This window comes from Chlorocebus sabaeus, chromosome 1 (assembly GCF_047675955.1).
Source record: "Chlorocebus sabaeus isolate Y175 chromosome 1, mChlSab1.0.hap1, whole genome shotgun sequence".
Taxonomy (NCBI): domain Eukaryota; kingdom Metazoa; phylum Chordata; class Mammalia; order Primates; family Cercopithecidae; genus Chlorocebus; species Chlorocebus sabaeus.
In genome coordinates, this window is record NC_132904.1 from 18,763,768 (window position 1) to 18,789,655 (window position 25,888).

Consider the following 25,888-nt stretch of genomic DNA (forward strand, 5'->3'; position numbering starts at 1 on the left):
CAGGATTTAGCCTAATACCCAAACATGGGAGGAGATGTGCACTTGAGAACTGCCCTTTCGGCACTGTTTAAGGACTCGAGCATGAGGGAGTGCCATAACTGGAGGACAGATTGATGCCCCCATGATTCCTGCAGCTACAGAAGTTGGGAAGTGGCTAGCAACAACCCGGGAGTCTCAACATTTCATTACTTCTCTCCAATCCCTCTGTGACCTTGTCTCACCTAAGCTGGGTTCATCTGTCATATTGGTGTCGTGAGGGTTTTGTCCCCAAAGGAAGTTCCTATACTAAGAAGCAAATAGATAATATTTGCCTGTTAATCCCTCTGCAGCAGTAAATGATAAAAGGTAAATTTGTGACATATGAGAGGCTTGTTTGTTACTTCCTGGTCTGGAACGTTTCTAAGAAAGAGGTCTTTTATTCTTCTGTTTCAGACCCCCATTTAAAAAACCCAGCACAGCAACTTAAGCATCTGATTACTAAAGTCTTATTATTCTCCTCCTTGTAAGGCTACTTTCTCTGGCCCTTTTTCGCCATTCCCTACAATTATAAATTATTGTAGTTTTAGGGGAGACTTTGTTGTGAGGCCCATGTAGAGCTACCACAGGCTCAAAACCAAGGTGCTCCCTTCATGCACCCATTGAAGTTAACTCTCATCCCTCCTTAACTCTGGGTGTGCTCTGCTCACACCATCTGACCTTTGGAGAAGGAAAACTAAACAGATTAAGTGATCCCAGCCACAATTGTCTAATCACACCCACATTGTCCTTTTAGTGTTAAAAGTTAAATGGCAAGTTCTATTTAACCACAAAGTCTATAGGTTGGACAGAAACTATTGGTTATCTTCTGAGAAGGTGAAGATCTCCATGAGAAAGAATAAAGGCACCACACTTCATTGCTTGATTTAAAGGCAAAACATTGATTAGGTGCAAAGGAGAAAGAGTGGTATTACCATCTCCGTGCCCATTCAACCAGTGAGGCTGAGTGGAGAATAGCAGCCATGAATTTGTTTGAGACTCCTGCCAGCCAGGAGGAGATGATCCAAAGGCCAAGCAGCCACACTGCAGATGACTACCAGAGAAATTCATTAACATCATTGGGTTCTTTTTTAATAGTCTCCTCAGTTAGAGCAAAGATTTAAGGAGCCCTAATGAATTCCTTACATTTGGAGTTGAGTCCTACAGGAAGGGTATAGGAGGTTCGTAATGCAGCTGCCACAGGGCAGTCAGTGCTGTGCCTCAAACCTGAACCAATTCCATGTCTGTAAAAGGCCCATTTGACCTCAGGACCATAGCTAGGCCATTCTGGAAGAGAACCATCAGCTACCTGGGCACGTTTCTCCGTACCACAACACCTGGAAAATTACTAATAACAAGATTCTATGTGTGTGTGGGTCAGTATATTGAGGACACGTGCTGCTGTCTTCTCCCTTCTGGAGGCTGTCCTGTCCAAGGCCTTTCAGATAGGCACCCAAGGCACATGAGCATGTGTTCTCAGATCCAGGGCTGCTTATCACTTGGTTTGCATAGATGGAGTGGACCCTTAGTTCTGACTCAATCATCCCTCCCTGCCTTCCTCCCTTTCCACCTTCATCCCTCATCAGGATAGTCAGAAAAATAATCATTATTGTACCACTGTAAGTTCATTTTGTGAATATTACTGTCTAAACCACATGCTCATTTGTTTTCTCTTTTTTCCCCTTCTGTCAACCCTAGGGGCAGGTAAAGGCAGATGAAATGAGTTCATATTTGATAGATTAAAAACTGGGGAAGCAAGAAGGGAAATAAATTCCAGTTTATAGAGTTTCAGCTTCCTGTCGTTTTCATAGGCCCTGATGACCATTTGTGAAGACTCAGATGCAGGTTCCTGGTTACAATAATAGCAGTTACTATTTAGGAGCTTGCACCATGGCAGGCATTTTATACATCATCTCTTCTAATCTCCCAAATTATTTGAATGTATGTGTTTGTTCTAAGTTGAGATCTAGAGATTTTGTTTTGCAGTGGCATCAGGACTCAAACCCAAGTCTTATTAACTCTAAAGCCCATATCTTTTATTCTTCCACTGACCTGCCCCTATCTCTGATTACGTTGCTTCGAAAACATGTCAGAGAGTGGCCAAAGAGACTGTGAGGCCATATTTTACCTTCAGCCCAAACCCTACGTTCTGAGAAAGTATGCCGCTCAGAAAATATTAGCTTGGAAAAAGAGAAACAATCAATTTAACAATGATTTATATAAGCTAGAAACAAGTTGTGTGCCTGAATGTTCACGATTCCCCTCTGCTGCGCTCCCTCCATCTTAATGCACCTTTTAGGAATCCTTAACAATAACAGTTTTAACATTGCTTTTAATTAGATGAATTAAGAATGTTCTCTGATGTTATCACTCCCTCCCGCCCCCCTATCACCTCCAATTCCCCATTGCTGTGAGAGCACTGTGATTTCCATGGTAACAGGACTACCAGCCAAGGCTGATGCTCACTGGTTGGCCTGGTCAGAGGAAAGTTATGGGTAGTCCGTCCTGGTATGGTGGGCTCTATGGGGCTTTCCAGGGAGTTAATTTAAAAGTAACAAAGTTAGCTAGAAGGCTCGAAGGAGAACACATTATTAGAGCCATAGAGTCCTCTAGTATTTCTTAAAAGAGACCTAGCTCTCCCCACAAATGAGAGAATCCCATCTCTCCTGCTGCCCCAAGTTCTCAGGCATGAGTTAAGAGTCATCCTGTTCGAAAACCAAACACCGCATGTTCTCACTCATAGGTGGGAATTGAACAATGAGATCACTTGGACACAGGAAGGGGAACATCACACACTGGGGCCTGTCGTGGGGTAGGGGGACGGGGAAGCGATAGCATTAGGAGATATACCTAATGTAAATGACGAGTTAATAGGTGCAGCACACCAACATGGCACATGTATACATATGTAACAAACCTGCACATTGTGCACATGTACCCTAGAACTTAAAGTATAATAATAAAAAATATATATATATAGAAAAAAAAAAGAGGCATCCTGTTCCCAGCCTCACCACCTCCTTTCCTCCCTGTAATTTGTTTCTCTCTGGATTTTGTTATTCTTGGTAACAAATTGTTTCTCCTCCCATTCTCTTTTTTCCCTCTTTTCCTCTACCTAGAGAGTTTTCAACGTCCTTTACCCAATGCCTGCCGACCAGCGGAGACATGTCAGTATCAACTCTGCCCGTTGGCTGCCTGAGCCAGGGCTTGGCCTGGCCTATGGTACTAACAAAGGAGACCTGGTGATCTGCCGACCAGAGTAAGTGGCTTAAAGTGTGGGAGTTGAGGGATCATTGGGGCTGAGGACTGGGGTAATCCGTATTCACCAACTGGGGTCTTTTAGATAGGAAATGTCAGTCCATCTAGAGCCTGCCTCATTCTCAGCGCCACTCCTTAAAGGGCCCTCTTCCCACAGGGGCTGGTAGGATTAGCTCCCCATTTCACATTTCATCCAGAGACTGATTTAGTAATCGTGTTTTCTTGAATCTAAAGGGAGTAGTTTTTTGTCTTTGTTTCCCTTGTTCTCTGGTTTCCTAGTGATACTAAAGTTTTTCTGCAGTCAGAAGCATAGACATCAAAGATTCTTTTTTAAACCCTCTTAGAAAACTCAACAGTTGGCCTTGGATCTGAGTAAATGCCATAGACTCTAACTTAAAAAGAATTGGAAATAGGTATCGTTGAAACCCTAAATGGTTAAGCCACTGATCTCTAATAGCCGGATTCTGTCTTGCCTGTTTTCCTTTCTGCTTGGAGGTCTAGCTTATACTAGTGAAAACAGATTGAAAAGCTCAATGTGGGGCTGGGCACGGTAGCTCACACCTGTAATCCCAGCACTTTGATAGGCTGAGGCAGGCACATCACGAGCTCAGGAGATTGAGACCATCTGGTCAACGTGGTAAAACCCCGCCTCTACTAAAATACAAAGTTAGCCAGGCATGGTGGCGTGTGCCTGTAAGTCCCAGCTACTCGGGAGGCTGAGGCAGGGGAATCGCTTAAACCTGGGAGGCAGAGGTTGCAGTGAGCCGAGATCATGCCATTGCACTCCAACCTAGCGACAGAGTGAGATTCCGTCTCAAAAAAAAAAAAGAAAGAAAGAAAAAGAAAAGAAAAGCTCAATGTATAGTCAAAGCAATTATTATCTGGTCTTGAAGTAGGGAGTAGGAGGGGATTTGTGTCTGAAGTCCTGATGACACCCCTTCCCCTTCCTCTGGCTTTATGGAGGTCAGGGTTTCTCCAGGCATTCATTCACTAGAGACCCTGGGAGTCAGCCGGGTCTGTCATCAGTTTCCAGCCCCAGCCAGGTGGAGAGTGTGAAGCTCTGCTTCACTGCAGATCAGGCTGATTGCTGCATGGGATGCTGCAAGGTTCCAGTCAACTAAATGCCACTTCTGCCTCCAGGCTGTCCTCATATTGACCTCCACCTGGTGCAGAGTCTTTTCCCAGAGTGTTCTGCAGATCACAGAGTGTGGTGTGACAGTTCCAGCAGGGTCTCTGGTTATCAGAAGTGGGAAGTGTCCATGTTGCCTTTTGATGGGACCCTTGATAGTTTCTCCTAAAGGAAGTACTTGGGTCAGCTTTTGTGACCTAGTAGGGAACTGCTGATTGGGTCTTTATCGGCCGAGTTAGCTCAGTGGCCCACGAGAAAGGAAACCTGGTTCTTAGGGCAGCTCTTGCATTCCATTTTGAATTTTTTGAGCCCCTCCCAAAGACAGACTACTGTCTAAGCCTAGCCTGGTCAGGCTGCGCTTGGAGCTGCAAGAATGTTTTATGTTGCAAGCCACTTGCTCCAGAGAACATCTTTCACCATGTCCAAAGCGTCCAGAGAGCATTTTCATTATCTTCTTGGGTCTCTCAGTTTCTGCCCTTTCTCTGGCCTGTCCGTAGTCCCAGGATCTGTCCTGAAATATTCCTTTTCCCCAAAGCACATGACACTGATTGTCTTACCTCTTTTCTTAACAGTTCATAAGAGGAATCTAATAAGCATCTTTTCCAAAACTGGCACAGAATTCTGGACTATGATTCTACTCTTACTTACACCTCAGTTACAAGTCTTTCTTTCCCTGTTTCTCCGAGACCTCTTTCCTCAGGAGTGTTGTTTTGTCTATGGCTTCCACCACTAACTTTTGTCCCAGCCAAATTTCTAGTCCTCTCCCTTGCAAAAATAATCTACACCCAGTTTGTTGTGGCCTCACAGAGGTTTTTATGTCTGAAACCCCAGCCTACCTACTTTGTGTCAGTCACAGTCACCTCAGCCAAACATGAAGCTGACTTTGGCTTCTGTTTTCTCTTTTCTCCCCATGTGTTGTCTCCAGCATCCCAGAGTCTCAGCTGACCTAAGCCATCTTGGGGTGTCTGGGGAACTCTCTTACCCACCAGGAACTCAAGCCTCTTCCCTGAGTAACATGGCATTAGCATTGGACACATTGAACAGTGTCCCGTCACAGACCAAGTTGTGTTGGACTAAGAGAAAACTAGTTTAGCCCATTTTTTTTTGGGTACTGTTTTTCCTGACTTCTTGGGTGAGGTTGGCAAATGCCTCAAGTCTTAGGGCCCAAAATGTAAGGGTACCGTATAAACTGGATATGGACATGACTGAAGTTCTTCCAAGCTTAGGCAAGGAAGACTGTGTGTGAGCAATAGACACCTAGGGAAGTTAAAACTCCTCTGAGGCCTCCTAACAGATTGATGACAGAACTAGAATTCCTCCCTTTCCTATCCAGAGCCCTTTTCACTCAAAAACCCCTTTAAAATTCTGACGCAAGCAATGTACTGTCTTCCACAGAAAAATATGCCACAAGAACACACACATACTTTTGTAACTCTTTAAGACCTCAGGTAAAGAATGCAGCTTTAGATCGTGTTGAGACATTTCAGCAGGTCAGCATGGATGCAGGGGAATGAGGGGATCAGTGAGCACGTTCATGTCTTTTGAGCAGTCTACCCATGAGTCGTCTCCCGTCTCAAATGAGGAGAACAAATAGGGAAGTAGGAGCTCAGGGTTCTTGTGTTTCTCATAGGCAGCTGCCTATCTCTGGGTGATACAGCTCCCTGGCACACCCATTCCCAAGGGCACAGGATCCAGCCAGCCAGCTGGGCCAAGATTGCAGCCCTCCCTCCAAAACAGGTGGCTGTCTGCCTTTGTCCCAGGCACAGGCAGCTGCACCCCATTTTGTGCTCTCAATACTGCTCTTGATTTCTCCTCCATTGTCTTTGCCTCAACACTCTCTCCAAGCACAAAGACAGAGGAACAAGTTCCTTGGGCATCTCTTGGTGGTACTAAAACCCCACTTGGCAGTAGACTAAGGCCTCCAAAAATCCTCGTCTCTCCAAAAGAAGGAATTCTTAGGACAGGCAAGAAGACAAACAACTGGCCAGTCAGCCCCTCTACAAAGCCATCCCAGGGGCTGATAATGCAGTCACCCCGCCCTTCCTAGCAGTGAGGCGCTCCCTCCTCCTCTGCTCCCCTACCCGTACTCTGTCCAAGCTGCTGCTGTGCCTCTGGCTGCCTGCCAGCCAGCCAGCACCCCCACTGATAACCATGGGGGGTGTGAAGTGCCAGGTTGATATGAGGGGGTGCTTGCTTACTTCCGGCCTCATAAACCAGCCCTACAAATGGGGCAGGGGGAGGTGCTGGCAGAAGGTCCACTGCTTCTCAGAGTCAGCTTAAAGGACAGAATCAGGGAACTCAGGGCGAAAGAGAGGTGGGCTGAGACTATGGGGCATCTGGCCTGTTGGCCAACTATGGGGCTCCTTACAAGGCCCCAGCTCTGTCCCTTCTGTAATCATGGTAATTAGAGTCAAGTATCATCACCCAGGGAGGGGAAAGCATGCCTCCGAATCAAAAGGGAGCCAAAATTGCCGTGGAAACCACATATTTCAGGCAAGGCTCTAAGAGCCAGGTGTGGCTCTTTCCCGCGCTGCAGAGACACCAGGCATCTTTAGTCTGATCCTCTGCAGCCATGTCACTGATAGATGAAAGAAGAATGTTATTGAAGGGAATGGTCCCTAGAAGTTGGGAAGTTCGGAGCCAGAAGTTCTGTGGAGAGAGCATCGTGACCACTGAGAGAGCTCAGGTCTGTTCAGGGAGCCCTGGAAGGTCTCAGCATGAGGAAGTGGTTGAGCCAGGCCCAGAAGCACAGCTTTCAGATGCTGTGGAGGAAGCCAGGTGTGAGGTGGAAGCGCGCTGGAAAGGCTGGCCCTGATTGGACTTCCCAGCCTTCCTCCTCCCTTCGTGTGTTTGTCTAGCTCCCAGGAAGAACCCAGAGCAAACAATGACTCATTCACCCTCACTGAGACCCAAGTAGACAACAGGACATGTTGGGATCATTCTTTAGCTCACAGACAGACAGTGACAGTGGGTATTGAAAGCTAAGAGTTTCAGGCTGGGCACGGTGGCTCACACCTGTAATCCTGGCATTTTGGGAGGCCGAGGTGGGCGGATCACCTGAGGTCAGGAGTTCGAGATCAGCCTGGCCAACATGGTGAAACCCCATCTCTACTAAAAATACAAAAATTAGCCAGGCATGGTGGCGGATGCCTGTAATCCCAGCTACTCCGGAGGCTGAGGCAGGAGAATCGCTCGAACTCGGGAGGCAGAGGTTGCGGTGAGCCAAGATCACACCATTGCACTCCAGCCTGGGCAACAAGAGTGAAACTCCATCTTAGAGAAAAAAAAAAAAAGCAAGCTAAGAGTTTCAGTAGCCAGAGAGGGCGTCTCCAACTCTATCCTTGGTACAGTGCCTAGAATTGAAACCAAATCCATGAGCTATTGTAGTCCGGCTCTCTGACCACAGAAAGTAAAGCAAATCCTGGCTTAGAATTAGACCTGTGTGTGGGGAGCAGAAAGGATTGGGATGGGGAGGCATAGTGGAGCAACACATCTGAGACAGGAAGTATGGCCCCTGTTCTGTTGGCAGTGGACCTCTTCAATCAATAGCCAAGGTCACAGCCCTGAGCTGAGGATGCTCCGTGCTGCTGCCTGGATGGAAAGCATTCGAGGGGACCTTTTGGCCACCAGCATTATGCTGACAGTCTCAGCTCAGACAGCAGGCCTTCTTGTGGCCTCTTTTCTGAGATGGGAAGGAACGTTCCGGGTCAGGAAGTACGTGGTTTGTTGTAGGTCTGATGTGAACAGTTTGTTGTCACTAACCAGCCCTGGCTAGCAAGAATTCCAGAAGAGGGATTTGGTGGGGACCCATGTGGTATTGCAACCTGTCAGTACATCTTGACAAGTTTGTAAATCAGTCTTCCTGGCAGCCAGCTTCGCATAGTATCTAATACAGACAGGATTTGCTCACCAACCAAAAACAGTGATGAGTTTGTTTTTGGAGGCCTCTTCTGTTACTTCTGGCCATTTACCTCTTCCATAATGTAAGGTAGCCTTTTCTCACCTTTGCCCTCCAATGCCCATCTGGTTCTCAGACAATCCCCAAACCCCACAAAAATGGCTGTTTAGAAGAGGAAGGATAAACAGTTGGCCCTTGGTAACTGCAGGTTCCACATTCATGGATTCAACAAACCATAAATCAAAAATCTTTTTGGAAAAAAAAAAAAAAAACAGTGAAAATTAACAGTACAATTAGGCTGGGAACGGTGGCTTACACCTATAATCCCAGTACTTTGGGAGGCTGAGGTAGGCAGATTTTTTAGCCCAGAAATTTGAGACCAGCCTGGGCAACATGGTGAAACCCTGTCTCTACAAAACAAAAAATAAAAAAAAAAATTAGCCAGTCGTGGTGAGGCACGCCTGTAATACCAGCTACTCGGGAGGCTGAGGTAGGAGAATCACCTGAGCCGAGGGAGGTTAGGGCTATAGTGAGCCACTATACTTCAGTATAGTGCAACACCACTGCACTTCAGACTGGGCAACAGAGTGAGACCCTGTCTCAAAAACAAAAAGAATACAAATAAACAATACAGTATAATAACTATCTGCATAATTTACATTGTATTAGTGCAAGTAATCTAGAGATGATTTTAAGTGTACAAAAGGATATGGATAGGTTGTGTAGTAGGGACTTGAGCATCCATAGATTTTGGTATCCACAGGGGGTCTTGGAACCAATTCCCCAAAGATACCAACAGACAACTGTACTGCTTTTTAAAGAGGTGGCCTTTGGAATTACACCAACTCCACAGCCTGACAGGCCCCTGGAGCTTGGGAGAGGTTTACTACAGGGCAGTGAAAAGAAGAGTACTTTTGTTTGGCTGTGGCTCTTTCCCTTCAAAGAAGCAAGTAGTATTCTCGCAGGTGAAGCCTAATCATAGTTACCCACTAAAGACAGATTGGGGCCGGGCGTGGTGGCTCACGCCTGTAATCCCAGCACTTTGGGAGGCCGAGGTGGGAAGATCATTTGAGCTCAGGAGTTCAAGACAAGCCTGGGCAACATAGTGAGACCCCATCTGAAAAAATTTTTTAAAAATTGAAAAAATTTTAAAAAGACCAATTTGGGCTGGGCATAGTTGCTCATGCCTGTAATCCTAGCACTTTGGGAGGCCAAGGTGGGCAGATCACTTGAGGTCAGGAGTTCCACACCAGCCTGGCCAACATGGTGAAACCCCATCTCTACTAAAAATATAAAAATTAGCTGGGCATAGTGGCACACACCTGTAATCTCAGCTGCTTGGGAGGCTGAGGCAGGAGAATCGCTTGAATCCAGGAGGCAGAGGTTGCAATGAGCTGAGATCATGCCACTGCACTCTAGCCTGGGCATCAGAGTGAGACTCCATCTCAGAAAAAAAGGCAGATTTGGAGGCTCCGTGTCTGGTTTTGTTGCCTTTTACCTGAGGCAGTACAGCCTCCTGGGACCTCCTAGAATACAGTCCCTCATCATCTAGGCCCTACCTGGTCTCTGTCCTAGCCAACACCCATGTTTAGGAAGGAAGCACCTCCCAGCATCCTATAATCCACTCACTTGGGGATGTTTGCTCTTTATGGAGGTAAGTTCTGTTGTTAAAGAAGGGTGATCTAGGCCTCTAGGTTAAATAGCTCAGGCTACCCCAGGGGCGAGAGCCTGCACTGTCTTTGTTCCTGAGGCCTCTGCTTTTTTTTTTTTTTTTTTTTTTTTTGAGACAGAGTCTCACATTGTCGCCCAGGCTGGAGTACAGTGGCACAATCTCAGCTCACTGCAACCTCTGTCTCCCGGTTCAAGCGATTCTCCTGCCTCAGCCTCCTGAGTACCTGATACTATAGGCGTGCGCCACCACGCCCAGCTAATTTTTATATTTTTAGGACAGACGGAGTTTCACAGTGTTGGCCAGGATGGCCTTTTTTTTTTTTTTTTTTTTTTTTTTTTTTTTTTTTTGAGACGGAGTCTCGCTCTATCTCCCAGGCTGGAGTGCAGTGGCCGGATCTCAGCTCACTGCAAGCTCCGCCTCCCGGGTTTACGCCATTCTCCTGCCTCAGCCTCCCGAGTAGCTGGGACTACAGGCACCCGCCACCTCGCCCGGCTAATTTTTTTTTGTATTTTTAGTAGAGACGGGGTTTCACCATGTTCGCCAGGATGGTCTCGATCTCCTGACCTCGTGATCCGCCCGTCTCGGCCTCCCAAAGTGCTGGGATTACAGGCTTGAGCCACCGCGCCCGGCCGCCAGGATGGTCTTGATCTCTTGACCTCGTGATCTGCCCGCCTCGGCCTCCCAAAGTGCTGGGATTTTAGGTGTGAGCCACCGGCGCCCAGCCAAGGTCTCTGCTTTTCAAGACTAGGCATGCCTGTTGGGCAGGGCTGTCCATGGCACTATATCTCTCCAGTGGGCCTCACATTTGCCATCTTAGTTCCTTTCTCTGTGTCTGAAGAATACTCAGGACCCACTGCCTGTATCTGTTGTTGCTATTTTTTAGCTGTCTCTTAGCTCCAAGGAGGAGCCAGTTAGGCTAGTCAGGGGGAAAGGAGAAGCTAAACACACCATTCCAGGCATTTAGGCTATTAGAGATTTGTCTGAATTGCCCCAGCACTGAGCATCCTGATGAAGCCGCAGCTCTGGTCTTGGTCTCAGCTCTCACCCAGGAGAGAGAAAGGATGGGCAGCCACAGTCCACAAAGCCAGGAGTTTTAGGAGCTCTTATCCTTCCCTCTCTAATGCCTTTCACCTTCTTCTACACCCTTCCCAACTGATTTTTAGGGCCTTAAACTCTGGTGTTGAGTACTACTGGGACCAGCTGAACGAGACGGTCTTCACTGTCCATTCCAACAGCAGGAGCAGCGAGCGGCCTGGGTATGTTTGGGAAGTAGGCAGGGAGCAGCTGGCTGGAGGCCCGTCCCTTCCTCCTGCTTTTGATGAGCTCTTAAGCAGTGCCTTCAGCATCCTCTAGGGCTCTGGGTCCCTCCTCAACCGGAGCAGCGCCTCCTTGATCTTTTGTGTACAGTTTCATTTGAGAAAAGTGTTGTATGGCTAAGAAAGAGAACAAAAGCTCTGCTCTCAGAGTCTTGCTGTAGAACCACCCCCTCACCCTCTCCCATCCTGGCCATGGTGCCTGGGCACACTTGGGGTGAGGAGAGAAGATAGGGCCTGAAGAAGGATGCCGCCCCATGAAGTCTGCTCCATGGCCCAGGCTCTTCCAGATGACTAGGACCTCAGGGACCAAGCTGCCCAGGGTTGTAGCCCAGGGACAAATCCTCTTGAGGCACCCATTAGAAATCTGGTACTGATCCTTTCATCACTTAATTCACTAATGAAGACTGGAACAAAATGCTGGGTTGTTGATAAACCCAAAGCAATTGCTACTTCCCCTAGGAATTGCTGAGCATAGCTGGAGGAATAGTCCCAGAAGCAGCTAGAAATATGAGTGTCTGGTGATAGTCTCAAAAGCCCTGGGCTGCCTCTGCTGCCAGCTCCAGCTGTTCCAAGACAGTGCCTGGGACATGCCCAAGGAAGGGGGATGCTAGCATTGGCCGGAACCTTCCTTGTAGGACAGTCTGTGCTCCCTACCTGCAAGGGTCTGTTTTCAGAAGGCCCTGGAAGGAGGATCCCAGAGCAGCCTGTTCAGGAGTTCCAGTCCTGGATGGGCGCGGTAGCTCACGCCTGTAATCAGTCCGAGCAGTTTGGGAGGCTGAGGCGGGCAGATCACGAGGTCAGGAGATCGAGACCATCCTGGCCAACATGGTGAAATCCCTCTCTACTAAAAATACAAAAAATTAGCTGAGCATGGTTTTGTGTGCCTATAATCCCAGCTACTCGGGAGGCTGAGGCAGGAGAGTCGCCTGAACCCGGGAGGCGGAGGTTGCAGTGAGCTGACATTGTGCCACTGCACTCCAACCTGGGTGACAGGGTGAGACTATCTCACCAAAAAAAAAAAAAAAGAGTTCCAGTTCTTTCCCTCCAAAGTGGAGCTCTCAGTTCACTTGGAAATTCAAGAATTCAAAGTGGAATCTTATGAGCATACAGTTGGAAGGAAGGTAAAACTAAAGAGAGAAAGGACCTTCTTCCAGTGCTCACTCTTTATCCCATGATCTCAGCTGCTGGCCTCCTGAATTTCATTAGTGTCTTTTCGTATCAGCCATCTCTACAGCTTCTCCCCACTCCCTGACAGGGGCCTGTTGTTGAAGAGCATGACTGAGCCAGGGTTGCAAGACTGGATGTTTCTGTGGCCTTTCATTGTCCCAGGGTATAGACTAACCTTGGGAGAGAGTGGACACAGACAAGTTAACCACCATCAAGAGGCAGTTGCAGGAGCACAGGGCTTCTCTTAGCCAGCAGGGCCTGGCCCACACTGCCCTGAGGATTGGCACAGAGCCAGCAGAGTGCTGTGCAGGGCGCTGTCCCAAGCCCCACCTGACTTCAGTCTGTCTTTCTCTCCCTAGAACCAGCAGAGCCACATGGAGGACAGACAGAGACATGGGGCTGATGAATGCCATTGGGCTGCAGCCCCGGAACCCTACCACCTCAGTGACATCTCAGGGCACCCAGACTCTGGCCCTTCAGCTGCAGAATGCCGAAACACAGACTGAGAGGGAGGTGCCGGAGCCAGGGACAGCCGCCTCAGGTCCTGGTGAAGGTAGGAGCCATGTGGTGCTGGAGTGGGTGGGAGAGGGACCCTAAGACCGTGTGAGTGCCACTTCCCACTCAGGATGCATACCCCCTCCCATGTCTGGGTGATGCCCACCTGGTGGCATTAAGAGCCTCCTCAACAGTGACATGGTTTCCCTGAGCTGGGTCACTCTTGCAGCTCACCTCAGCTCCCACCAAGTATGCTGACTCCCTCTCCTCTAAAATGTGAGGACCCAGGCTCTTTTTCCAAAGAGAGAGCACAGAAAACCTGGATTGAAAGGGCTAAAGGGAGACTCGCTCCTGCAAGCTGCCATTCCAGAGAAGTGCATCCCAGGCTTTAGCTTCTGGGGCCAAACCACAGCCTAGCTTGTTGTCCCCCTACCAGTGTGGCAGATTTGGGACTGCCCCATGGGAGGACCTCTCGCACTCCTGTCACACCTGGGGCTCATTGCCATTTTGACTGCAGCCTGGCATAACATCAGCCCCTTCCTCTCACCTATTTCAGGTGTGGCTCTGCCACACTCGGCCCTGACTCTCTGTGCCAGCCTCACACTTTTAAAAACCAATTAGCACTTCCCAGCAGCAGAGCTCGAGCCACTTAGGAGTCCGTCAGCAGCTGTGTTAAACAGGCTGTTCTCACTCAGTTGCTGTCCTCACCCCCTACCCCTAGCCCCCTTGCTGGTCGTAGCTCCAAACAAAGCAGCCTCCAAACAGACACATTTTCTAAGTCTGTGTTGAGCCATTTGCCCAGAAGAGACTATGGGAGGAAAAGCCATGGTGCATGTCAGGCAAAGAATAACAAACATACCTGTCACCCCAGGGAACGGCTTTCTACACCGCAGTGCCCCTCAGGGTCTTGCATGGTCACTCTTGATGCCATGAACCAGGGTCTTGCATGGTCGCTCTCGATGCCATGAACTGAGAATTTTCAAAGTGAAGTCCCTCTTTGGTCTGTAGCACAGCCCACCTCGTGCATCTGTGCTAGGTGGAAGCCCCTCACTGGGGCCATGACCTTTAGGTGGTGCTGGCTGAAGCAGCCAACCTTGGCTGTGAGCCTCTAGGAGGAGGTGGTGGAAGCCTCCTCCTGCCATCTTCAGGCCCTTTTTGCAGGTTTCTGTGGACTTTGAGCTGCTCCGGAGTCCGTTAGGCCTATTCCGGGAAGCCTGAGGGCCAGGCAAGAGGGAACCAGCACAGGCTTCTCCAATGGAGCCAGCAGGCTAGCCCTCTCTCTCAGTAGTAGGAGGCAGACCTCTCAGAGCTCCCAGTAAACCCTGACAGCGGGAGGGGTTTGGAGAGGGGGGCCATACTCTTAGGCAGCCCCTTCTTTTTACTTTTATTTATTTATATTTTTCTTGAGACAGAGTCGAACTCTGTCACCTAAGCTGGCGTACAATGGCGTGATCTCGGCTTACTGCAGCCTCTGCAATCTCAGCTCACTGCAACCTCTGCTTCCCAAGTTCAAGCGATTCTCCTGCCTCAGCCTCCCAAGTAGCTGGGATTACAGGCATGTGCCACCATGCCCGGCTAATTTCTGTATTTTTAGTAGAGACAGGGTTTCACCATGTTGTCCGGGCTGGTCTCGAACTCCTGACCTTGTGATCTGCCCGCCTAGGCCTCCCAGAGTGCTGGGATTAAAGGCCTGAGCCACCGTGCCTGGCCTCTTTTTTTATTTTTTGAGAGTGCAGTGGTGCAATCTCAGCTTACTGCAACTTCTGCCTCCCAGGTTCAAGTGCTTCTCTCTGCCTCAGCCTCCCGAGTAGCTGGGATTACAGGCGCCCGCCATCACTCCCAACTAATTTTTGTATTTTTTAGTGGAAACAGGGTTTCGCCATGTTGGCCAGGCTGGTCTTGAACTCCTGACCTCAAGTGATACGCCCACCTCAGCCTCCCAAAGTGCTGGGATTACAGGCGTGAGCCACCGCACCCGGCCAGCCCCTTATGTATGTTTGTAGTATGTATATATGTATATACAAATAGCAGTCACTGGAAGACAGTGTTGTTTTGTTTTGTTTTTGGGATGGGGTCTCACTGTGTTGCCCATGCCCTTGAACTCCTGGGATCAAGAGATCCTCCCACCTTGGCCTCCCAAAGTGCTGGAGTTACAGGTGTGAGCCACCACACCCAGGCCTTTTTTTTTTTTTTTTTTTTTAATTTAAAGACAGAGTCTCAGCAGGGTGTGGTGGCTCACGCCTGTAATCCTAGCACTTTGGGAGGCTGAGGTGGGCAGATCACTTGAGATCAGGAGTTCAAGACCAGCTGGCCAACATGGTGAAACCCTGTCTCTACTAAAAATACAAAAATTAGCCAGGCATGGTGGTGGGCACCTGTAATCCCAGCTACTGAGGTGGCCGAGGCAGGAGAATCACTTGAACCTGGGAGGCAGAGGTTGCAATGAGCCAAGATCACACCACTGCAATCCAGCCTGGGCAACAAAGCAAGACTCTGTCTCAAAAATAATAATAATAATAAAATAAAGACAGAACTTCAGTTGGGCTTGGTAGCTCACACCTGTAGTCCCAGCACTACTCCCAGAGGCCAAGGCAGGAGGATCCGTTGAGTCCTGGAGTTCAAGACCAGCCTGGGCAACACAGCAAAACCCTGTCTCTACTAAATATACGAAACATTAGCTGAGCATGGTGGCACACATCTGTAGTCCCAGCTACTCTGGAGGCTTGAGGCAGAAAGTTTGCTTGAGCCTGGAAGGTGGCGACTGCAGTGAGCTGTGATGTGCCACTGCACTCCAGCCTGGAGACAGAGCAAGACCCTGTCTCAAATATGAATAAATAAAGATAGTCTCACTCTGTTGCTCAGGCTGGAGTACAGTGGCACCATCTTGGCTCACTGCAGTCCTGAACTCCTAGGCTCAAGCGATCTTCCTGCCTCAGCCTACTGACTGGCTGGGACTACAGGTGTGCGCCACCATGCCCGGCTATTTTTTTTTTTTAATCATTTTTTTTTTTTTTTTAGAGACAGGGTCTCACCGTGTTGCCCTGGCTGGTCTTGAACTCCTAGCTTCAAGCAAGCCTCCCTTCTTGGCCTCCCAAAGTGCTGGAATTACAGGCATGAAGCACTGCGCCCAGCTAGGCAGCCCCTTCTGATTTGATTTCACTGAGCTTTTACTATGTATCAGCCACTTGGGCTGTGAAGACAAATAGGCCTCTCTGTCCTTCCATGGGGAGCTCGCAGCCTAGAGAGGGAGATGGACGCCTAAACTGATCATTGTTTTGATGTGATGAGGACCTCTGGAGCACAGAGGAGGAGGGGCTGTGCCCAGCCTGTGAGGCTTAGGGGAGACTCCTGGAGGAGGTGACCCTGAGCCAAGTCTTCAAGCATGAGTAGGAGTCAGGTGAAGTAGGGTGGTGGGGAAACATTCCTGGAGACATGTCTCAGCACATGCAATGGCACCAAGTTCAAAGACATGTTACTGCATAAAGGACCACTAATTTGTGTTCATGGCATGTCTGCTGCATGTGGAGAACGGAGGCTGGATGAGTGGGGAGGGCAGGATACTGGGGCTGAAGATGACGTGCTGGGGCTCTGGGAGCAGGAGCTGCCACCTTCAGAAGTATGTCTGCTGGTGTTTCACCTCCCAGAGAATTCTCTGCTGTTTTCTTGGTTAGCATGCAGCCCATTTCTGGCTTTTAGTCAATTATAAGTTCCTTTCATTCTTTTTGGGGGATGGGGGCAGAGGGTGGCGCAGAGGGAAGGAGCTCTTTTCCCTGGTTTTAGGAGGCAGGACCTGGTTCCTTGCCCCACTATCCCCTCCTCCTGTAAAGTAGAGTGGGTGGTAGAGGATGGCCCCAGCTAAGCTGAGGCTCTGGTCAGCGGGAACAGCAGGCAGAGTGAGACCGGGCAGCTGGCTGCTTCTGCCTGCCTGCGTCCCTGCATGCTCTGCCTAGACTCTGCACCCTCAGCTGTTCCACACACCACACCCCTTTCAGAAACCAGTCAGGGCAGGGGAGGTGTAGGTCAGAGGATATGAACACTTGATGGATGGGTGTCAGTGTCCAGCCTTGTCCCTCCTAGGGCAAGGAACCTTGCTCTGAGGCACTCATACCACTATTCTGCTTTCAGACTCTTCAGGGGAGCCCAGGAATCAGGGCTCTCTTTGGGCCCAGATTTCACCATGCAGAAGCCGCTGGCAGGTTTTGTATTGACAAAACCAGAGCTGCAAGAACATGGATAACGAAACCCTCTGGTCAGGGAGTTCAGCTGTCCTGGGCTGGGCTAGAAGGGAGATCCCACCTGCACTCATACCTACTACAGACACCAAGATTTATTTATTTTGTTTTTATTTATTTTTTGAGACAAGATCTCGCTCTTCCATCCAGGCTGGAGTACAGTGACACAAACACAGCTCACTGCAGCCTCGACCTCCTGGGCTCAAGGGGTCCTCCCCACCTCAGCCTCCTGGCACATGCCACCACACCTGGCTAATTTTGTTTTGTTTGTTTGTTGTAGAGACAGGGTTTCACCATGTTGCCCAGGCTGGTCTCGAACTCCTGGGCTCCAGCGATCCTCCCGCCTTGGCCTCCCAAAGTGCTGGGATTATAGGTGTGTGCCGCCGCACTCAGTCACCCAGATTTATTAATGTGGGAAGCCTGCTCTGCTTGTAGTAATTGCTGTTCTGTGGCCTGCCCCTACCCACTCCCCTTGGCCTTTTTCTGTCAGCACCAAAGGGCTCCTAGGCTACTTCTGATTTTCTCGTTCTACAAAAATTTTGTTGAAATCCATTCAGCTCTTTCCAGGCCTTCCAGGAGGAGCGCTCCACAGGGGTATTTGCACACGTCAGCTTTTTTGCATGTTCGACTTTAATAAGAGTTTGATTTCTCCCAGAATTTGACCCTACAGCAAGCTTTCCTACTCTCCTGGCCAAGAGGGTAGCTCAAAAAGGGAGGGAAGCATTTCCTGGACTCACCATTGGCTTCCAGCACTGATACAGTGCCTCCCTAGCTTGCAGTGGGCATTCGGGGCAAGCATGGAATGAATGAGTTGAGCTGAGCTGAGGCAGGGCCCTGCCTCCGAGCATGGCTGTGCCCCACTATTTGGAGAGCACCATGGCTGTCCCTCTGACCCGTAGCAAAGGTCATCTGAGCCTCTGTTTTGTCTGGTGAAGATGGTAGGTAGACCAGCAGCAGTAGCCTGGGCCCTGGGCCAGGAAAAAGCAAATGTGAAGAGGGAGGGGCTGGAAGACGAGTACTCCCAGAGGTCAGGAAGGGCAGCTCCTCCTATGACTCTCTGAGCCTCAGTTCCCTCTTCTCTTCTGGCAATGAAACCTCTAGAATTAAATATGGTTGCAGGGCATAGTGGGAACTTGTTGATTCTACCCTGGCCTCTGCTTCTAGAGTGCACCTTAGGACTTACCAAGGAAGAGACCTCATGTGAACTCTAAATCAATTTCCTATTTTCAAAGACAAAAACAGATGCTTTTGCTACAGAGAAGAAGACCGCAGAATTAACTCCCTGTCTGCCACTGTGCCTGGATCTCTGACTGTGACTGCCATTTCCCTCTAGCCCTGGGGTTTTTTCTCTTGAAGAATGTACCAGCTGCCCTCAGTTGCTCTTAGCCTTGGCTTATAGTTCCCAGGAGGGAAGCACAGCTCATAGTTCTGTAGGCTGAAGTTGTCCACATCCAGCCCTGGGGGAGCCATTTGTTTGTACATTTTTAAATCTTCCATTCATTCTTTTTTGAGCACTTACTTTGTGTCTGGTATTGTGTTAGGCACCATGAATTCAAGGGCACTGTGGAGGGAATTACATTGAGGTGAATCCGTTGTGTCTCTTCCCTCAGAGAGCAAGTCCAGAGAGAACTAGACATATAAATGCTTCTCCAGTGGCTCATACCTGTAATCCCAGCACTTTGGGAGGCTGAGGCAGGCGGATCACAAGGTCAGGAGTTTGAGACCAGCCTGTCCAACATGGTGAAACCTCATCTCTACTAAAAATACAAAAAAAATTAGCAAGGCCTGATGGTGCATGCCTGTAATCCCAGCTACTCGGGAGGCTGAGGCAGGAGAATTGCTTGAACCTGGGAGGTAGAGGTTGTAGTGAGCCAAGATCTCGCCACCGCACTCCAGCCTGGGCAACAGAGCGAGGCTCCATCTCAAAAAAACAAAATAAAATAAATGCTTCTCCTGCAATGGGGCAGTTACAAGACCAGTTTTCCAAGCATCCTTAAGTCTGGAGCCCCTGTGAGGAGCCTGGGAACCCTTTTATTCATCCATACACGCATTTGACAAATACACACCCTGTGTAAACCCACGTGTTAGACTTGACTCAAAAGTGAATACAACTGAGTCCAAGACCTTCAGGAACTTATAGGCCAGAAGAAAGATGCCACAGCCATGGGGAGGTGTCAAGCACTGTGAGGCCCCAGAGAAGGAGCAGCCCCTTCCAGCTGGGGGACCAGAGAGAACTGGATGGCAGAGGAGACGGGACAAGAGCATGGCACAGTGTGCACAGTGTATGCCCATCTGTGTAGCCAGGAAGCAGGGCTGCCGGGTACCTGCAGGAATGTGGGGTCAGGGCAGGAAGGTCTGCAGCGTGATAAGGGCCTGGCCAGAGAGCCCTCAAATGTCAAGCTAAGGAGTTTTGACTACTGTGAGGGCTTTTGCAGCTTCTGGGTTTTAAACAGGGTACAGACTTAACAAGAGCTTAATTCATCAGAGCTGAATTAGGATGGTAATGGCAACAGTGTGGAGACTGGATGGAAAGGGAGGAGACCGGTAGCAAGAAGCCCAGTTAGGACACAGTCACAGCCATAGAGAGGGGTGGCCAGACCTGGAGCCACAGGCAAGCAAGCAGTGGGCTCAGACTTGAGTGCCAGCAGCAGGGCCTCCCCCAGAGCCTGGGAAAGCCCATCTGGGGCTCTCTGGGGGCTTGGCTGCAGCAGCACCCATAGGGCCCCTAGGCAACCTGTTTTGCCCCTGGTAATCTACCTGAAAAGAGCTGAGCTGGGCGTGGTAGCTCAAGCCTGTAATCCCAGCACTTTGGGGTCCAGGTGGGTGGATCACAAGGTCAGGAGTTTGATACTAGCCTGGCTGGCATGGTGAAACACTGTCTCTACTAAAAATACAAAAATTAGCCGGGTATGGTGGCACATGCCTGTAGTCCCAGCTACTCAGGAGGCAGGAGAATTGCTTGAACCTGGGAAGTGGAGGTTGCAGTGAGCTGAGATCACGCCACTGCATTCCAGTCTGGGCGACAGAGTGAGACTCTGTCTCAAAAAGAAAAGAAAAGAGCTGAGAGTTCACCAGGCACAGTGCCCGGCACAGTGCACTCCAGTGCCAGCAGGCCTCAGGCCAGCCATGGCACGCCCCAAACCATGCTGTGAGGGCTTCAGTGCACAGAGTTCTTAGAAAGCAGTGGGGCTACAATGGGCACAGGGAGGGCCCCGCCTCCCCAGGCAGCCCTTTACTCCCAGGATAGAATCTCTGTGGGCACCAAGTCCGTAGGTTGACCTTTTTCTCTTTACCCTCTCTGCCCCACTGTTAGAAGGCTTTAAACCCTGAAGACAGGGTTGACCCAGTACTCTGAGAGCCCTTCAGGTTTTCTCTCCATCTGCCCTGGGAGCTAGAGCCAGGCATCCCAGGAGGAAGTGGGGAAGGGCAGCCACCTTGAGGGATGGAGGGCAGCGCTTTATCGGGGGATCTCCAGAAAAGCAACAGAGGACATAATGCTGAGGAAGATCATCTAAGACTGGGGCTGGGCGCAGTGACTCACCCGTGTAATCCCAGTACTTTGGGAGGCCAAGGCAGGAGGATTGCTGGAGCCCAGGAGTTAAAGACCAGCCTGGGCAACATGGAAAAACCCTGGCTCTATAAAAAGTACAAAAAATTAGCCAGGTGTGGTGGTGCATCCTGTACTCCCAGCTACTCAGGAGGCTGAGGTGGGTGGATCGCTTGCACCAGATAGGCTTAAGCTGCAGTGAGCGGTGTTTGTACCGTTGCACTCCAGTTTAGGTGGCATAGTGAGACCTGGTCTCAAAAAAAAACCCTGTAGAAAGAACCAGAAGCATGAGGCTGTCAAGTACTAATAAGAAGGGTGAGCGATCTCTTTGGGCCTTAGATGCCACCAAGCTGTGAAACCAGCTGGCCTGGAAATCCAACTCTAATGAGGCAGGCAGAGAGAAGGAAATGGATGGGGTTAGGGGAGCAAAGAAAGTCTCATAAAAATAGCTGGTGGCAAGTACCCCAAAAGGAAAGAAAACTCACCATCAAAACCCCCAAAACTGCAAAATCCCAAACAGTAGCTGATGGAGACAAATCAGCAGTTCAGTGGAGTCATCTCTTGCAGCCTGGGAGCCTTGATCATAGTTGCCCATGGTCTTAGCCTGGTTCTCACCCTACCAAGAGCTAAGCAAAAGGCTGAAAGGGAGGTCACACAGGGACAGAGCTCCACTGCTGCAGACCCCAAGTTAATCACAACGAGCACTTTGACCAAGTGCCTGGGCTGTGTGTTAGCTCCTTTTTTCTCTCTAGCGCTGTGCAAGGTAGACGGTAGGGATTTTTTAGGGATTTTTTCAGGGTCACCCAGCAAGCAAGTGACAGAGCTGAGATTTGAGTCAAAGTCTTTTCTGTTCCCACACAAGTGAATGCTCGGGCCTTTCTGGAGAGGGGGTGGTGGACAGATCCTGCTTTCCCTCCCCAGACCTGCATTTTGAAGCCTGGGGCCTGTGCTGGTCAGTTGACTCTCTCCAGGGAAATATGGCATCAGGCATTGAGCCCCAGGAGAACAGTAACTGGAGAATAGCTTGTGAAGAGTAGGGGGTAAAGGGAAAGAAGAGAAGGAAACAGCCATTCCAGGGAACAGTTAAAACTCTCAGCTTCTGACCAGGCACAGTGGCTCATGCCTATAATCCCAACACTTTGGGAGGCCTAGGTGGGCAGATCGCCTGAAGTCAGGAGGTTGAGAGCAGCCTGGCCAACATGGTGGAACCCTGTCTCTACTAAAAATACAAAAAATTAGCCAGATGTGGTGGGAGCCTGTAATCCCAGCTTCTCAGGAGGCTGAAGCAGGAGAATCGCTTGAACCTGGAAGGTGGAGGTTGCAGTGAGCCAAGATTGTGCCACTGCACTCCAGCCTGGTGACAAGAGCAAAACTCCATCTCAAAAAACAAATAAAGGCTGGGTGCAGTGGCTCACTCCTGTAATCCCAACCCTTTGGGAGGCTGAGGCGGGCTGATTACCTGAGGTCAGGAGTTTGAGACTGGCTTGGCTAACATGGCGAAACCCCGTCTCTACTAAAACTACAAAAATTAGCTGGGTGTGGTAGCGGGCACCTGTAATCCCAGCTACTCGGAGGCTGAGGCAGAAGAACGGTTTGAACCTGGGAGGTGGAGGTTGCAGTGAGCTGAGATCACATCATTGCACTCCAGCCTGGGCGACAAGAACAAAACTCCATTTTAAAAAAATAAGTAAATATGGCCGGGCGCAGTGGCTCACGCCTATAATCCTAGCGCTTTGGGAGGCCGAGGAAGGTGGATCACCTGAGGTCAGGAGTTCGAAACCAGCCTGGCCAACATGGCAAAATGCCGTCTACTAAAAATACAAAACTTAGCCAGGTATGGCAGTGCATGCCTGTAATCCCAGCTACTCGGGAGGCTGAGGCAGAAGAATTGCTTGAACCCAGGAGGCGGAGGTTGCAGTGAGCCAAGATCACGCCACTGCACTCCAGCCTGGGCAACAGAGCAAGACTCTATCTCAAAAAAAAAATAAAATAGGCCAAGCGCGGTGGGTCACGCCTGTAATCCCAACACTTTGGGAGGCTGAGGCAGGAGGATCACGAGGTCAGGAGATTGAGACCATCCTGGTTAACATGGTGAAACCCCGTCTCTACTAAAAATGTAAAAATTAGCCTGGCATGGTGGCGGGCACCTGTAGTTACTTGGGAAGGTGAGGCAGGAGAATGGCATGCACCCAGGAGGCGGAGCTTGCAGTGAGCAGAGATAGCACCACTGCACTCCAGCCTGGGCAACAGAGTGAGACTCCATCAATCAATCAATCAATATAAAAATAAAAGCTCTCAGCCTCCTCAGGGGCTTTGAGGAGGTAACACAGAACTATGCTGAAGGAAGACAGTGTTGTAATGAAGCAGAGCAGACTGTTTCCCTTTCGGCCACACCCATAAGGTACTTACTCTCTTTCCAGAGAAAGGGTGGCATACCCCAGCCCAGTCCTAGGTCTGCTGAGTTTCTACAGCAAGGAGCAGGCAGACAAAGCCAGCTGTCTGAACCTGCCTCCTTGCACGCTAAGCTGCCACTGGTACTGAGAGAGCTCATTGAGGCCAACCTGCTGCCTTCTAGGCCAGTGCTGCCTCTTAACTGGCCATTCTAGGCCTCAGTTTCCCCACCAGGAAAACAGAAGTATGGATTGTGATCATTTGGGGGGATTTGTCTAGCTTTCAAGACTCGGACTGGTTTTCACAGTGATGGAGGGAGTCTTTCTCTATCCTGCGTTTAGCCAAGAATACCCCAGCTGCTACCAGTGGCTGCCCACCTGCCTCAGAGGCCCAGACCAGCAGCCAGTTCACTCTCGCTTCTGCTTTGTACCTGCCAGGTGAGGGATCAGAGTATGGTGCCAGTGGAGAAGATGCACTCAGCAGGATCCAGAGGCTGATGGCAGAGGGCGGCATGACAGCCGTGGTGCAGCGGGAGCAGAGCACCACCATGGCCTCCATGGGCGGCTTCGGCAACAACATCATCGTCAGCCACCGCATTCACCGCAGCTCTCAGACGGGCACTGAACCTGGTGCCGCCCGCACCTCCTCACCCCAGCCCTCCACCTCTCGGGGACTGCTCCCAGAGCCCGGGCAACTGGCAGAGCGAGGCCTAAGCCCCCGGACAGCTTCCTGGGACCAGCCTGGTACCCCTGGGCAGGAGCCAACCCCACCACCCCTACCCTCCTCCTCCCATGTCCCTGTTCCTGTTGCCCTTCCCAGCGCTGAGGGACCAACCCTCCACTGCGACTTGACCAACAACAACCACCTTCCGGATGGTGGCAGCAGCAGGGGGCACTCTGCAGGCCCTAGGGGAGAACCACGGAACAGGTAGAGACAAACATTGCACGGGTGCCTCCCCTCGAACCGCCAAGCAGAAACCGGACCTCACAGCTGACTGGGAACTGGACGTGCGGAAGAGCTGCTGGCTGCATCAGGGAACAGGAGGAGGAGGGTCGGGGTGGAGAGGAGGTCAGTCAGTGGGCACGAGACAGTCGAATGGGCAAGGCCTGCCTCGGGGAACTAGAACCTTCGAGGACATGGAGCCCAGGAGAGCCACAATGTGGGCTTAATGTGAATGGAGGAGCAAGTGGGTATCTCTGCCAGACACCCCACTTTCTCCTAGTAACATGGGCTCAGGGGACTCAGCCCTGGACAGGGAGCCTCCAGAGAGTGAACAGTCTTCCAGATCTGGGCCAATCATCCTGGACAGAGGCCCTCGAGGCAGCTTTGCCCTGTCCACCTGTTGGGTGGGCAGAGCCACCAGGAGCCCAGAAACAGGAGGAATGGCCTGGCCCTCAGAAACCACCTCCAACTCTGAGCCTTCCAGAGCTTCAGCCTCTCTTCATCGTCTTACCCCACTGAAACCAACAGGGGTCGGGCCAGGCTCCCAGATTCCTGAGGACAGGGACTTTGGCATTTACTAATGGGGGACTACTGTGGGGTTAGGGGGCAGCCTGCTTGCCTGATACAGGATGGGGTCAAGGGACAGTGGGCAGGTCCTCACTCAGGAGTGGGGGGTGTAGGCTGGCCGGCCCCCAGGGCTTGTCCACCAGTCTCCTCCTCCCCCCAAGGCCCTCAGAGCAGCGCCTGTGGGTGTCAGTATTAACTGAGCCTCGGCCAAAGCTAGCCCAAGGCTGGGGAAGGGGAGGAGACTCCAGGTCAGAATGTGAGGTCTCAGTCTGTGATTTAAGGTGTTGCATGTGGACTCTTAACTGTACGTGTAGTTTCTAGTGGAGAAATCAAGGCTCTGATCATTTTGTTTTTAGTATGAAAATGTGATTTCCTTTCTGTTTGTAACTCATCATAGAAACATTGTGGTGGGAGGAGAGGGGATAGTCTACAGCTAACGAGGGAAACACCAAAGATCACATCATTAAAATGATGACATGCCCCTCGCCAGGCTCCTCTCTCTTATTTCCACGGAGGATGGGGGAGGGGTGGGGATTGGGAAGTGAGGGGCATTGAACTGGGCCAGGCCCACGTTCCCCCGGCTCGGGTTCTGGTGCTCTCCCAGTGGGGTGCAGTGGACCCATCTGACCCCTTCGCCAGAACTGGTCAGGTGAGGGCTGCCACCTCTGCTTCATACCACTTCTCTGTATGCCACAACTTCCTGCTTCCCTGGGGTCTGCTACAGACTGGGGCCACCTTCCAGTGGCCGGGTGAGTATGTAGGAAGGAATGACAGAAGGCTGTTCATCCTAATAGCTTCCCACCCAGGACTACAGGCCTGAAGCGATGTAACTGGCCAGAAAGCTGGATCCCCCCCAGTCCTGGGAAATCATGCACAGCAGGTGTCCAGCCTGCCAGGCAGGCGGTGGGGCTTGGTCCTATCTGCAGGCAAAGTGCCAGCTGCTAGCTGTTAAGATCTTCCTTAACTGTGTCTTCCCTACAGTGGCCAAAAGGCCTGCTCTATTCGTGGGTTTTGACTGCTTGAAAGCTTCCAGCTGGCCAGGCGTGGTGGCTTACACCTGTAATCCCAGCACTTTGGGAGGCCAAGACGGGTGGATCAGTTGAGGTCAGGAGTTCGAGACCAGCCTGGCCAACATGGTGAAAACCCGTCTCTACTAAAAATACAAAAAAATTAGCCGGGTGTGGTGGCTTGCACCTGTAATCCTAGCTACTGGGGAGGCTGAGGCACAAGAATCACTTGAACCTGGGAGGAAGAGGTTG

The 25,888-nt window shown here is 50.5% G+C and overlaps 1 protein-coding gene across 7 annotated transcripts in view; it reads left to right on the forward strand.

Moving 5' to 3' along the window:
• AMBRA1 (autophagy and beclin 1 regulator 1) overlaps positions 1 to 25,114 on the forward strand; it is a 198,223-nt gene extending 173,109 nt beyond the window's left edge. For all 7 annotated transcript variants that reach the window (XM_008000119.3, XM_008000145.3, XM_008000126.3 and 4 more), the window contains 4 exons: positions 3,135 to 3,274; positions 11,136 to 11,228; positions 12,815 to 13,008; positions 23,558 to 25,114. In XM_008000119.3, the coding sequence (XP_007998310.2) occupies positions 3,135 to 3,274; positions 11,136 to 11,228; positions 12,815 to 13,008; positions 23,558 to 24,051 (921 nt within the window). In that variant the 3' untranslated portion in view covers positions 24,052 to 25,114. The remainder of the gene's footprint in view (positions 1 to 3,134; positions 3,275 to 11,135; positions 11,229 to 12,814; positions 13,009 to 23,557) is intronic.
• Positions 25,115 to 25,888: the final 774 nt, after the last annotated feature.